Source organism: Carica papaya, chromosome 6 (genome assembly GCF_054855325.1).
Source record: "Carica papaya isolate Zhongbai chromosome 6, ASM5485532v1, whole genome shotgun sequence".
NCBI lineage: Eukaryota > Viridiplantae > Streptophyta > Magnoliopsida > Brassicales > Caricaceae > Carica > Carica papaya.
This window is the reverse complement of record NC_142314.1, coordinates 5,238,727-5,253,673: the sequence shown is the minus strand read 5'-3', so window position 1 is coordinate 5,253,673 and position 14,947 is coordinate 5,238,727. Positions and strand designations below refer to the sequence as shown.

The window sequence follows — 14,947 nt, the reverse complement described above, 5'->3', positions numbered from 1 at the left end:
TTGTGTATATAGTTTTATGTGTCAAATGGATTAAAAATTTAAAGTTGGTTTGGAGAATCAGAACAGTGCTGGCATTCTCAGATGAAAAGGTTGCCACTTGTCAACAAAAAACAAATGGTATACATTTGAAGATGGGGCAAGTAAAGTAGGTAACCAGTCATTATTTAATAAAAATCTATTCATTTTATTAATTAAATCACAATTTATATACTAATTATAATAAAAATTTTCAAATAAAATTAAATGAGAATTCTAACCTATATTTATCGAAAATAACAGTCATTCAGTCAGGGAATAATTATACTTTTATTTATTATGTATTTATCTTAAAAGGTAAATGTATAATTGATTAAATATTATCTTATGATACATAATATAAATAATTAATATCCACAGAAAAAGAGGTTTCGTGAAAGTCACACCGAGCATCTTGACTTTAGCTTATCAACTCATGCGGATTGGATTTTCGATTCTTTAAAAAGAAAATCTACAAATCCAGCATGGCATTCATATTTTTTTTTAGTCTGAAATATTTTGTATTTCTTTTTCAAATTATGACAAACAGAAAATAAAATTTTAAATTTAACAAAAACAAAAAAAATTTCTCATATTTGGAATAAATTAAATTCTTTTAATATGATTTGTAAATAAATTTTTAAAAATTATATCCAAACACACGGACGCCCAAACAAGCCCACGCGCCCAAGCCCAAACGTAAAAGCTATTTCATTACAATTACGAATTTACCCTTCGCCTTTAATAGTTTCCTTCTCCTCCTTCACATTTGACTCCCGTTTTCATTTATTCTTTAATAATAAAAAATAAAAAAGTATGTTTCTCTCTCTCTCTCCTCTGCAAATCTCTGTTGCTCTCGTTTCTTCTTCACAAATCTCTGTTACATTTCATACAATTTTTAGGTATTCTCTCTCTCTCTCTCTCTCTCTCTCTATATGTGTATATATATGAATCTGTTTATATGACAATCGGTGGCCTTGATCGGATAGTTTGTTTATATATTTGATGTGTGATTATCATAGAGTTAAAATTAGAATCCCAAAGGTTATTCTTGGTTTCGAAAGAAACAAGATTCAAATTTATTCCGGCAATATTCAATGCTTGTTTTTGGATAATTGAATTAGGATCCTGATTCGTTCGGTGGACATTAATCATTTGCACATGCGCTAACTTAAATCTCTGTTATCAGATGCATTCGCCTTTATGTGTTATAAATGTGAAGATAATGCGTTCTTTCTTGTATTGCGATTTGGTGTTAATGTCATTTTTGTTTGCGCAGGCTTTGGTAAACTGCACTAGACTCCTGGTGGTGGTGGTGGTGGTGTTGTGTAGTTTTTTCTGTGTAAGGTTGGATCCTGAGGGAGTTGGATTCAAATGGAAGCATCTTCAAGTCAACCTGAATTTGATTATCTGTTCAAGTTGTTGATGATTGGTGATTCCGGTGTTGGCAAGAGTAGCCTGCTTTTGAGTTTTACTTCTGATACATTTGATGACCTTTCGCCAACAATTGGTTAGTGGCTATGCAAATTGTACACTCACGAATCTCTTATGATGTTGTAGTTTAATGCCTGTTGTCTTGAGCTTTATGTCTGGATTTGGAAAGAATAATTCTATTGGTAGTCACGAATTTCTTTTTTTTTTTTTTTTTTGATTCAATTATAAGTTATGAATATGCATTTTTGGTTCATTGCTATCTTAATAAAGTATTAAATGGCTATATTTCTCTATGCATGCTATGCCTTGTATTGGACCCAAATACTGATATTTTGGTTCAAAGTTATAACTTGTTGCTCCTAGTTTTTGCAACAGAAGGGAGACTCACTGGAAATTGATGTGATTTTTCTGTGTGAGGAATGAACTTGGTTTTTATAACTGCAGTATGCAGATTTAGTTGGACTGGATAGCACAACTTCCATAAATTTCATACGTTTTCATCAGCTTGCTACGATGCAAAAGGATCGAACATCATAAGCTATAGTCTGTAGGCATTCTGTCTGTCAGTATTGACCTTGTCTTCCCTGATCAACCAAATATAAAATTTTGAGGCTTCTTTTTTTTAATTAATTTAGGAAGAAATTCTCTGCTTTAATTGGAGAACAAGAATTATGTTGTACCATTTAACCTGAATCTGTTGATTTCCATAGCCTTTTCCTTGATATCCTGGTTTATTCTTGTGCCTCTTTTCTTGCTTCATTATCAGGTGTTGATTTTAAAGTAAAATATGTTGATGCTGGGGGGAAAAAGCTGAAGCTTGCAATTTGGGATACAGGTACTATATTCATGCATTTAGAATCTGATGGCGGTTGGTTCATGTTATTCTATTGCATGCACAGTGTTTTTCCATTTTAATAAGATTAGGTCTTACACATTTCTTCGACATTATCTTTATCAATAATTCCTAGGAAACTGTAAACTAGAGCAAAAGATACTTGGACTTGCTTCTTGGTTTATATATTTTTTTAAGCTGTCTTCCAAAACTTCACACCGTTTTCCTCCTCCATGTGGGGTGGGATGTTGAACTGTAATAATCACCTGATAGGGATTGTCATTCCTGTTCTGGTCCAGAATGGATTAACCTTAGAATAATAGATTAGGAATTGTCATTTCTTTAGAATAATAGAAGGTTAGCGGTAAGATGGTTATCAGTTCAAGGATTATTATCTTAAGATTCTATTGTTATAATTTTAGTAGTGTTAAGGTCTTACTTATGGTTTTAAAAATTTTAATTTTAAGTTTTCTCAAGAGGTTTCTTTTCGTTGTAGTATTAGGATTTTAAATTTAACTAATCTAAAAATTTTAATTTGAGCCAATCTAGAAACCTTGTTCTTTTTTTAAAAAAAAATATAATATAGAAACCTTGTAACTTTAGTTTTGAGATCAAGCCTTAATAAATAGATTATCTTGAGAGTTTTCTCAATACATTGGTGATGTGATGCAATCAAATCTGTTATTTTTTTTAAATATAAAATGTGAATTATATTGATATAGTTATTTCAAAAAAAAAGTGAATATACCCATGTTCAAAATTTACGAGTCAATCGACATATCAATAATTTCCGCTAAATCCTCCATAAAATAAAGAGGATGACTCCATAACAAAAAACTAAGAATCTGAAACTATCTATATTTATGGATATCAAAATCATTTACATTCACAACTCCATCAAAATCCATCATATTTCTCTCCTTCCAAACCACCTAGAAGATAGAGACTGGTATTATGTCCACTTGCTTCCACCCACCTCTAACACCCTTCTGCACTCAAGTTTCTTCTCTCACTGAACCTGCAATCAAATCTTAGTCTGATGCTTGAGAAACTCTCACCTTAGGTGAGGCTTAATGGATCCTAGGTATTATTCATTATTAGTTTTCTGGTATTTTATCTCAATTCTTAGGTATGGTACTGAAGAATTCCTAAATTTATCGTGAATCTCTAAGTATACAATGTACTGTAATTTGTCCTGCAGTTTTCTGAAAAGTTCCCCCCATGTTTTTGTTTTCACTCCTCTAATTAAGGAAAAAAATTTCATATTGGGTTCAAAATTATGGTGCATATTTCTATCATTATTGAAAATCTTATAAACATTGGCATTTAGAAAAATAGACTTGATGAGTTTTTCTGGAAATATTATTCCAGTGTGGAAAACTATTTCGGTGATTCTCTTATGCTAGATAGAATAACAGTTCCAATGAAAAGGAGAGCCATATCCTGAGACGATAGAGGAATGTTATTTTCTTGCTTGAGTATTATCCTCTTTCCAAAAATAGTGACGATGAGTGGTAGAGCCAGGGCTTACCAAAAAATCTGTTTAAGTTTGTGTCTCCATGTGTATTTGGGAGCATTTTATGTCTTCATCAATTATTTTGCCACATGCAATACACGAGTCAACCTCAGTGGTAATCTTTCTGGATCTAGGTTAAGTTTTGTCGCTCTAAAGAGCCTTTTTCTCTCTTTTCTCTCCGTCCTCTTGCCTAGTATCCTCTGGCATGGCCCAGGGCTTTGCTAAGGGCCATTTTTCTCCTATCACCACGGAAGCTGTTGGTGATAGACAGAAAATCTTTTTTCATGGTCCTTGAGGGGATCAACACCGATAAGCTTAGTTTTCTGAAAATGGGAGAGGTAGAAGGCGCATTGTTTGCTTGTTTGGTGCTGAGATTGCTCAGTTCTTCAACTATCTTTGCGAGTTGATATCGTGATTTGGCTTAAAATCTTGGAGACGCCTTTTTAGGTAGGAGCAAGGATATTACTTTTGTGGTGAGGCAGGAACTGTAGGGGTAGCTTCTTAGAGTTAAGAGTGAAGAGGAGGGGAGGTCTCTGATTTTCTTTGGAGGTTTGAAGTCAAATGGGGGTGGTGGCTGCTTTCTTCTCTATGTGAGGTTGGCCTGTATTGTTCAAGGATAATATGCAATTTTGGCCAAGCACTAGGCAAGGAAGGAGTCGATTAGACCAAGTTTTGTTAGGTTGTCTGTCTTGGTTCAAATTTGCCTTCTCTAGTTGTCATAGATTTGTGCTTGTGTTGCAGGAATGGTTTGGTGATAATGTAGGCCAAATTAGGATCAATTTGCCCACTAAGAATTTGGGGAAAAACTTAGATATCACACATGGGGTTCTTAGGTATCACACCTAGGAGTTGATTGAGTTACACAATCATTATGAGAAATTTTTAAAATTAGTACAGAATACTTCAATGATCTAATAAGTGAACTTACAAAACTATTTGTAATGATTTTTAAATAATCTTTGCTAAATAGAATTAAACTAAGAATTAAGTAACTGTAAACTAGTTGTTTCAAAAAAAGTAACAGTAAACTAGTAGAGTTAATAATAGTAATCATAATACAAATATGAAATATACTTATAAGAATGAAGTTTCAAGTTACTAAAACTGTACTACTCAATAATATAATAATAGATTCTTAGATAGTATAGTTGCTTTATATTTAATATAATTACAACTTCTAATTCGTTTTAAAAAATATAGTACTAGTCCAGTGTGCATCATTTTTCTCTGGTTGGAGAAAATCCATTCACAAGTTCTGAAGTGGCAAATTATGTAAAACTTTGATACTCAAGCTTTCCAAACTTTTTTGCTTGGTCATTATCTTTAGCAACAAATCTGAAGGAAAGATGTAACTATTTATGAGTGTGGAATTGTAATGGTAGGATAAAATCAACATGTTGACCAATTTGCGGTTCAAATTCATTCTTGAGTTGCGCATCATTAGTCCCAATTATTGGCTTAAGTTCCTCTTTGTATTGAATATTTATAAAACTCTCTATAGGTAGTGAAGGATCTTAAATAACCTCAGTATCTTTATTCTTAGTAAGACATGACAATGCTTCTTGTTTCTCAACTTAAACAGGCTCATCCTCTTTATCTTTTCCACTGGTACTTTTGGACGTTTATATTTATTCATCTATTTTGTAGTTAAAGACTTTAAAGCTATATCTTTTATGCTATGCATAAAAAAATAAATTTTGGTAATCTCATCATACTGAGTATTTCGATCATAAAATTAAGGTTGGCTGAGAAGAATATATGTGAATATTATAGGAACTACATCGCACAAGATTTGATCACTACAAGCATCATGACAGATAGAAACAAAACTATGTTGAGATACCAAAATGTTCGATTTATCTGTCCATACTAGCCTGTATGGTTGGGGATGCTGTTGTGTCCATGGATTTAGTCATTCAATTGTAGATATTGAAGCAAGATTTTTGCAATGTTCCTCGTGAATGACAAGTTTCTTATATTTATTTTTGCAACGAGTTACAATTTGGAAAATTGGAGAATATTTTGGATAGTTTTCTATTTTAATTACATAATCATGCTTAATTACAATCAAGAAAGACTTATCAATCCTATCATCTTTGAGTGATGACTCATTCTCTTCCTCGCGATTCCACATGCTTTAAACTTCTTCTATCACACACTTTTACGAAAGAGATTGCAAAATAAGAAGAGTAAATAAGAGTACTTGCTTTGAACTGCCAGAAACAGTCTAAGAGAGGATAAGCCAATCTAGGTGAACCGATTTGGTCTAACTTGACCCAAAAAGGCAAATCAGAGCACGATAAATGTAGGCCAGTCACGGGTGCCTGCACATGGGATCCACGTGTCAGCTTCTGTTCATCGAATGGCAGCGGCTGTTTGGTAATCGGTTCAGCCCAGGGTATTGGTCTTAGATTGGAGGCCAATGTCACACTTGATGATGCAAAAGTTCAGACTCACTAGAGGCAGCGGTTGTAGGAGCTTGCACTGACGAGTATGATGGTTTCTGGTGGTTTTTCACGCTGGGGCTTCAGGGGTCAGTCAAGCAGGATCTTCTAAAGCTGGTGGCAGTGGCAGTGGCAGTGTCAACCACCTCTGGACAATGGCTGGTGAATGGTATTTGTGGTGTTTTAGGGTTTCTTTGAATTTTTTGGCTTTTTTTTTAAATGGGTTTGAGACTGTTTAGTTGTAATGATGCGGAACTCAAGATCAACAACGGAATTCAAAACCCCACATGTAATAATGTGGAATCCAGGATCAACTAACATGATAAAAAATCCCGTATATACATTAGCGACCAGAAATTGAAAACTCTAAATAAATCTTTTCTACTTGACCAGCATTCAACAGGGAGTGAAAACTAAGATAATAGAGATAAATGAATTGATTAAAACGCTATAAGAAAAATCTTGATAAGTTAAAATCAATTCGAGAAAAGAGGATGATGAAAACGCCACAAGTTATCTTAATAAATAGATATCAATTCGTCACTCAACAAGAAAGTTGAAGATAGCTTCATTAGTTGAAAATTAAACTTTTATAATTTTATTGATTGAAACTTGAATTATTATAAGTAGAAATTGATAACTTATTTATAACGTAGGCCATATAAATAATAAGAAAAATAATATCCTAATTTAATGGAGAAATTACATAGAAAATTAAATATATAATAGAATAAAAAATTAGCAAAATTAAAAGAATTACAAGTAATATAGGATGGATATGATATCCATTTTTTAATAGAGAAGATCTTAATTAATTATGAAGATTTAGGAGAAAAAATTCTGATAAGATATTTTCCTCTTTTTCAAGTATTTTCCTTTTTCTGTAAGATTTGACATCTAAGGAGTTTTTTTATTTCTCAAGATATCTTGCAATTTAGAATCAATTTCTTTTCTTGGCCGATTCTCCCTCTTAAAAAGAAAGATTTTCCCTGGGATTAGAAAAGAAAATCCCGTGAGAGTTTTCTCTTTCCTTGTTCACATCATGTAGGGTTCTGAAAAGTTGGGTTTGGCAAGGCATAATGGTGGGGGAAAACAAAAAGAAAAATGTTGGCCCTCACTCCCCTTTCAATTCTTTAAGTTATTTGGAAAGAAAAGAATAAAGGAGCTTCTGAAAGGAAGCCTTTTTGTTTTAGAAATACTAGATCTCATTAGCTCCCCACTCCTGCTTCTTTTGTTAAAGGACATTTACTCTCTTCTGGAGAGGATCACTGGAGACATTGTTGATATTCTCACTAACATGTAATTTTTTGTAATTTAGTGGCACTCCTTGCTGACCTGTTAAAAGATTTATTCTTTTCTCTCAAAAAAAAAAACTTTTTGGATCCATTTCTATTTTTCTTGTTTTTCCACACTAGTAAGTGTGAAAAGAGAAGCTGTCTGATATTGTTATTGTTTGCTTTGAGTGTTTTTGAAGCCCTTTTAGAAGCATTTCTTTCCTCCCTATTTTACTAAGGTGTTTTCTGGTGGTTCACAAAAAAAAAGGTTCAATGTGTTGCAAAGATTAGGTCTGTAACCTTACTGTCCAGTGAATTCAGAGGAAGTCATATGTACGCTTGAAACTATTGTGTCATTAGAGGTTATTGTTTTCTGCTGTTTAAGTTGTATAGTTTTGGTTTGATGTTCTAATTATAAGCATATAGAGGGATTTTAGCTCTATCCAAATCTGCTTAATGCTGAATGTTTGATCATGAAGCTGGTCAGGAGAGATTCAGAACATTGACAAGTTCATACTACAGAGGGGCACAAGGAATCATCATGGGTAATTTCCTCCTTTCTCATTCTTATAACTACTTTTATTTTGTTTTTCTTTTCGAAAAAATAGAATAACTACGGAGTTGGTTTTTCTTTTTATTTCAGTTTATGATGTAACACGGAGGGAAACTTTTACAAATCTTTCTGAGATATGGGCAAAGGAAATTGACCTATACTCAACAAATCAAGACTGCATCAAGATGCTTGTGGGAAACAAAGTTGATAGGGTAATATTTTGATTTTTGCATATAAATTATTAGATTACTTGCTTTTGTTGTATTATGTATAGTCTTAGTTGTGTCATGGCTATGGTATATGGTACAGGTAAGTTTGTGTAGTCCATGTTTCTTCGGTACTATACACATTTTTTGAGTGTTGTTATATATTTATACATTTTGTATGTAATATGAGCAAAGCAGATAGAAGAAATAGAATAATAGATAAAATCACATTTGTCGTATATAAAATCTAGAAAAACGGTTTAAAAATAACAAATCCCAATTATCTAGCACATCTTTTCTTGAATTTTTCCTCGGGAACTGAAACGCGCTTACGATATCTACACGTCCCAAATAACCCAAAAATCAGACCCAGGGCCTACTCCGCCAATTTCAGAATTCAGCCAAACTTGCATCGGTTCCTGTGAGAAAACACACTTAGGGCCCTCGGTGGGCTGAAAAAGCGTAGAAACTCGAAATTCACCGGCAGTGAGGCTCTCTAGTGCGGCGGCTCCTCCGGCTCACGTTACGGTTGAGTGTTTTGCTCAGGTCAACTTGTAGAGGAAACGGTGATCACAACGGTAGAAAAATAACATCAAACGGGAATCGGAAAGGGCCTCATCGGAGGCGAAAATCAAAACACCCCGTGGCGGCGCCGCTGAGCTTCGGCAGCGTTTTTCGATCAATTGGTCGATTCTTTCACTCCAATTTGGCCATGGGTGGATTTGGAATCAAATTCTGAGCAAAGGTAGAATTTTTACCTCGTTTGGCGGTCGGAAATTGCTCCGGTGCGGCGGTGGGAGGCTGCGGTCGGCTCCCCGGCGGCTGGGTTGTCTTCTCCGGCGAGGGGCTCTGGCAGCTAGGGTTAGGGTTTGGGTGCGGATGGGATTATTTATACTCATCCACTTTTGATCTGGGCTATCCATCGCATTTAATCTGAACTGTCCGATCGCGATTAAATAGATAGTGAATTTGGGCCGTTCATCGCGATTCAATCTGGGCCGTCCGTGCGCGATGCAATCTGTGCCGTCCGTGCGCGTTTTGATCTGGACCGTCCGTGCGCGCGGGAACAGATCTTAACCATTCAATCGCGCGCACGCAGATCGCCCACGTGGCTCCCCCTGCGTGGCCTCCCGCGTCAGCGTCTCTCCCATCTGGCGCGTCCTGGTTGGTAATGGCTGCTGACCGGGCAGCTGACTCGGTGTAACTTTTCTAAATTGCGTTTTGACCTATGGTTTCTTATTTTTCTTTCAAAAATATCTCCATAACCTAAATTTTCACCCATTTTTTCCAAAATTATTTTCAATTAAATCTCTAATCAATTTTTACTCTTTTTATTATTATTATTATTATTTTTATTAAATCAAATTAAAATTAAATAAATCAAATTAAAATTATATAAATAATAATTATATTCATATAATAATAATTAATAAAAAGAAAAAAGGAAAGGTTGGGTGTTACAATTCTCCCCCTCTTAAAAGAAATTTGGTCCATCAAATTCGTCTTTTACTCTTGATCGAACAGCTGGGGGTACTGGGCTTTAAAGTCTGATTTTAGTTCCCATGTGGCATTTCTTGGTGTGTGGTTCTGCCATATGACATTCACAAAGGATATCTCCCGGTTGCAGAGTAATCTGTTCTTTTGATCCACAATGCCGACTAGTACTTCCTCATAGGATAAATTCTCCCGGCGTGGAAGAGGTTCGTGGGCCAAGACATGAGAAGGGTCCGAGTTGTACTTGCGTAGTATGGACACATGAAATACATTGTGGACCTTAGAAAGTTCTGAAGGCAGTGCTAGTCTGTAGGCGGCAGTATCAATCCTGTCTAAAACTTCAAATGATCCAATAAATTGAGGGTTCAGATTTTCCCTCTTGCCGAACCTACTAATTCCCTTGAAAAGAGTGACCTTAAGGAACACTTGATCGCTTTTCTCAAACGCTAAATCTCTTCTCTGGGTGTCCGCATAACTCTTCTACCTGCTCTGAATCGTCTGAATATTCTTCCTAATCTCAACTATTTTGGATGTAGTCTCCTCTACCAGTTCCAGGCCGAATAATTTTCTATCGCCCACTTCTCCGTCTCCGTCAACCAGTACTGGGCATCTTCAAAAGAGGATTCCCCCACAAGAGTAGATGGGTTCAGTCTCCTGTACCTCTCTATGTAGCCTGGGTCAATCGTGGGGGGAACTGGGTCCCGTGGAAAAGGGACTGGGCCAGGCTGATGGTAGACTTAGGGGCTCTGTGGTGGTACTTGTTGATACGGCGGGGACACCAGATTATACTGTGGCGGTGCTGGGCAGTACCGTGACTGAGGCACCGGATTATGCTGCGGTAGTGCCGGGTGGTACTGTGGAGGAGCAGGGTCGTACCGAGGTGGCTCAGGATCCTCTCGCTGCAGTGGTAGCTCCCTCCTTTCCTCTCGGCCCTGCTGGGCCGCAATGAGTCTTTTTAACATCTCAAATATCCTGTCCATGTCTTCCCTAAGCGAACCCTCCCGGGCTATCCGGTTTAGTGGGGGTCTTTCTCTTCTCATTTCTCTGTACCTGCATTTCATAAGAAAGGATTGAGTGATAATTCATTGTTTGGTATTTCTAAGTATTATTGTATAAGGGACGGGTCCGGAGAACGCGGCTCTGATACCAACTATAATGCCCCGGAAATTAAGAAGGAAATACATATAATAATTTGAGTGCAGAAACGAAATAAAAGATTATTGGTTAACATCCCTTACACAATAATTTAAGAGTACTAAATAACATCACGGAATAAGTTCTTTGAAAGAAATATGAGAAATGAGAAAAATAAAGGAAACTATAAAACATCTAACATCTACTCGCAGTCTTATTGTGGATCGGGCTCGGGAATCAGGTCCTTCTGATCTGAAATGGTTAAATAAGGAATGAGTTACACTAACCCAGTAAGGACATTACACTATATCACCGTCACAGAAGTAAAAATTGGTAGAAAACCAAAAACAACCAATAGAGTATAAATTTTAAATCAATACATTTATTTAAAATAAAACCATTTACCCTTTTTCTTACCCTTGAAGAACTTGTGAAAACAACCTATAAAGACAATAATATTATATAGATCACAATTTCATGCATAATCAGTAACATAAAACATATCATAAATCCGTATTTATTAACAATAACTGATTATCACCGTTTCTCATTTTCACCAGCCTACTAATATCTATGGGGATCCATAGGGGTGTCCCGGCTACACGTAAACTACTCTCCTTAACAATCTTAATTTTAGGGCCGTCCCCATACCTCGTCTGGTATGAGCGTCAAAACATTAAACCTCAATACCCCGTCCGGTATGAGGTTGAAGTGGGCCGTCCCCATACCCCGTCCGTTATGAGACAACGTTCACGGTAGGGTTCCCTATGAATTCGGTCCGTCCATCATCTCTCAAGATATCTAGTGAGGCTGTCACCTTATCTGTTTTCCCTTAGTCTCCATTATCAAGTTGAACATAATCACATAAACAATAAACATGCACCCGGTAATACAATTGTATCGTAAATTCCAAAATTACACAGTAGTCAAGTAAGACAGTAATACATGCATTTAAAACCATAGAATAGATAGACTAGATATCATAATGTATTTAAACTGTAAAATAAATCAAGTAGGAATCGACAGAGAATAATGTCCGGTTCGGGCTCCATTAGCAACCTTAATTAATTATGCATATCTATTTAATTTGTACAAAATAGAGTATTATCATTTATTCAAACTTCAATTACATGATAGGAAATAGGGTGGGGGGGTCCTTACTTGATTCGACGCCGAAAACTAGATTGTTACTACGCCTACGGGCGATCCCTGAGTTCCCTGAATTTCTTCTCGGGAATTAAAACGCACTTACAGTACCTACACATGTCCCAAATGACCCAAAAATCAGACCCAGAGCCTACTCGGCCAATTTCAGAATTCCAGCACAGCGGCTCTGCCGTGCTCCGCCTTGAGTTTGCTGTTTTTGGTCGAATTCAGCCAAACTTGTATCAGTTCCTGTGAGAAAACACACTTAGTGCCCTCGATGGGTCGAAAAAACGTAGAAAATCAAAACTTACCGGCGGTGGGGCTCTCTGGTGCGGCTGCTCCTCCGGCTCACATTGCGGTTGGGTGTTTTGCTCCGGTCAACCTGTAAAGGAGGAAACGGTGATCACAATGGTAGAAAAATTACATCGAACGAGAATCGGGAAGGGTCTCATCGGAGGCGAAAACTGAAACACCCCGCGGCGGCCCGCTAAGCTTCGGCAGCGTTTTCTGGCCAATTGGCCGGTTCTTTCACTTCGAATTGGCCATGAGTAGGTTTGGAATCAAATTCTGAGCAAAAAGTAGAATTTTTACCTCATTTGGCTGCCGGAAATTGCTCTGGTGTGGTGGCAGGTGGCGACGGTCGGCTCCCCGACGGTTGGGCTGTCTTCTCCGACGAGGGGCTCTGGCGGATAGGGTTAGGGTTTGGGTGCGGATGAGGTTATTTATACTCATCCGCTTTTGATATGGGCCATCCATCGTATTTAATCTGGACCGTCCGATCGCGATTAAATAGGGAGTGAATATGAGCCGTTCATCGCGATTCAATCTGAACCGTCCATGTGTGATGCAATCTAAGCCGTCCGTGCGCGCAGGAACGGATTTCAGTCGTTCGATCATGCGCACGAGGATCACCCACGTGGCTCCCCCCGCATGGCCTCCCGCATTAGCATCTCTGCCACCTGGTTCGTTCTGGTTGGTCGGGGTTGTTGACCGGGCAGCTGACATGGTATAACTTTTCTAAATTGCATTTTGACCTCTCGGTTTTTTATTTTTCTTTCAAAAGTTCTTCCATAACACAAATTTTCACCCATTTTATCTAAAATTGTTTTCAATTAAATCCCTAATTAATTTTTACCCCTTTTTATTATTTTTATTTTTATTAAATCAAATTAAAATTAAATAAATCAAATTAAAATTATATAAATAATAATTATATTTATATAATAATAATTAATAAAAAGAAAAGGTTGGGTGTTACATCTTTTCGTGAAACTCTATCATGGGTTTTTTTGCATCATATATCGTAGAGAAAATATTTGTAAGTTATCATAACTGTTAAATTTAACGATTTACCCCCCTATAAGCATTGAAGTAGGATCACAAACTGCATTCGCCATTGAAAGATCTAGAAGCGGTTTCTGAGGAGTGCTGTTATCTTGTTAACACTAATTCTGTATTTCACATGTTTAATGTTTAGTTTTCCATTTTGGAAGGGAGAAATTTTTCTGTAATATTGATTTTCCCAGGCCTCTACCCTTATGGTGATCCCATGTCAATTTGTCCTTTCTTATGTATAACAGTAGTGGATCAAATTTTTATTTGTTTATTTCTATCAGGTGATTTCCATAAATATAAGTTCCATATTTAAAAGATTAGCCCACTAAAAGATTCCCAGCTTAAGACACAGATCTTTCCACCTGGAATATTTTACAAGGTGGCACTATGGGGTTTAATTTGCATCAAATTTACTGAGTCATCCACTATAGACAATTAGAATTTTGAAGTCCTGTTTCGCTATAAATGTCAGATCACTTAGATGCAAAAACAGGCTTTATTTACATAGTTTGATCAAGCATGCATTTCTTTGAAAAAATTTCTTTTATTTGAAAGCTTTACCAGCAGTTTAATGCCTCTCCAATTGAATAGTTGGGAATCCTTTAAGTCACACCTTTTACTAATGTGCTGAGGATCATTTCTTCTGTTTTTTGCTTTGGTAATATTGGGATGTACCTGGCATCTTAATCTATTGAATCTGTGTATGAACTGTCTTTAATTTGTTGCACATAATAAATTCTACATAACTTTATTTCAAAAAATAAATTCTACATAACTATCTTGCTTATGTTTAATTCCATTTTCCATTTGAAGTTCTCTCAAGGACTAAGGTTTTTTTTTTTTTATCAGGAGAGTGAAAGGGTTGTGACCAAAAAAGAGGGAATAAACTTTGCAAGGGAATATGGATGCCTATTTATTGAATGCAGTGCTAAAACCCGAGTAAATGTACAACAATGCTTTGAAGAGCTTGTTCTGAAGGTATTGTGTAAATATTGGCTAAATGTCAGAGAATATCTGGTGGTTGTGATCATATTATAAAGGGCTTTTGTGGTCGAACTTTTGTGAATTTGTACTGTAGTTGAGTTGGACAGTGTTGAATGAGATGAGTGACAATAATTGTTTACATCATTTGCAGATTTTGGACACACCTAGCCTCTTAGCCGAGGGCTCAAAAGGGATGAGGAAGAACATCTTCAAACAGAAGCCACCACAAGCAGATGCAAACGCCAGTGGTTGTTGCTAATATTGATTCCGTCTATATATTTCTTTTAATTTCAGATATATAACAGCGTGTGGCTGGCTGCTAGTTCATTCAAATTCTATTGTGTATGGCAGTAATTTTCTGATTTATGTTGCTCGTTTGTATTGTTGAACTATCAATCACATCTTTACCCAAAAGTATAAGTAATAGGCTTTAGTATTTTCTGTTGTCTCTGTGAAGAACTAGGGTTGTTTGGTTATGTTGCTAATCAGGTTTCAAATTATTCCTTTCGAATTAGTCAGTTAACAAGTTTCACCCAGCCATTTGGTGGAGTGGTGTATTTCTTTATCTTTTATTCTCAGT

General features: G+C 36.2%; 1 protein-coding gene across 1 annotated transcript; it reads left to right on the top strand.

Annotated features, from left to right (window-relative positions):
- Positions 1 to 782: 782 nt before the first annotated feature.
- Positions 783 to 14,803, top strand: RAB18 (RAB GTPASE HOMOLOG B18). The gene is made up of 7 exons (XM_022044247.2): positions 783 to 917; positions 1,295 to 1,525; positions 2,216 to 2,284; positions 7,995 to 8,060; positions 8,159 to 8,280; positions 14,233 to 14,361; positions 14,519 to 14,803. The coding sequence occupies exons 2-7, from the start codon at positions 1,390 to 1,392 to the stop codon at positions 14,624 to 14,626; spliced, it is 630 nt and encodes a 209-aa protein (XP_021899939.1). The 5' UTR covers positions 783 to 917; positions 1,295 to 1,389; the 3' UTR covers positions 14,627 to 14,803.
- Positions 14,804 to 14,947: the final 144 nt, after the last annotated feature.

Bases quoted from the DNA above. Each gene is read 5' to 3' on its own strand.
- RAB18 (XM_022044247.2), top strand. From the start codon at position 1,390: ATGGAAGCATCTTCAAGTCAACCTGAATTTGATTATCTGTTCAAGTTG. The intron at 8,281-14,232 runs GTAATATTTTGA...TTTTTTTATCAG, and splicing joins TGGGAAACAAAGTTGATAGG to GAGAGTGAAAGGGTTGTGAC. The intron at 14,362-14,518 runs GTATTGTGTAAA...CATCATTTGCAG, and splicing joins TTGAAGAGCTTGTTCTGAAG to ATTTTGGACACACCTAGCCT.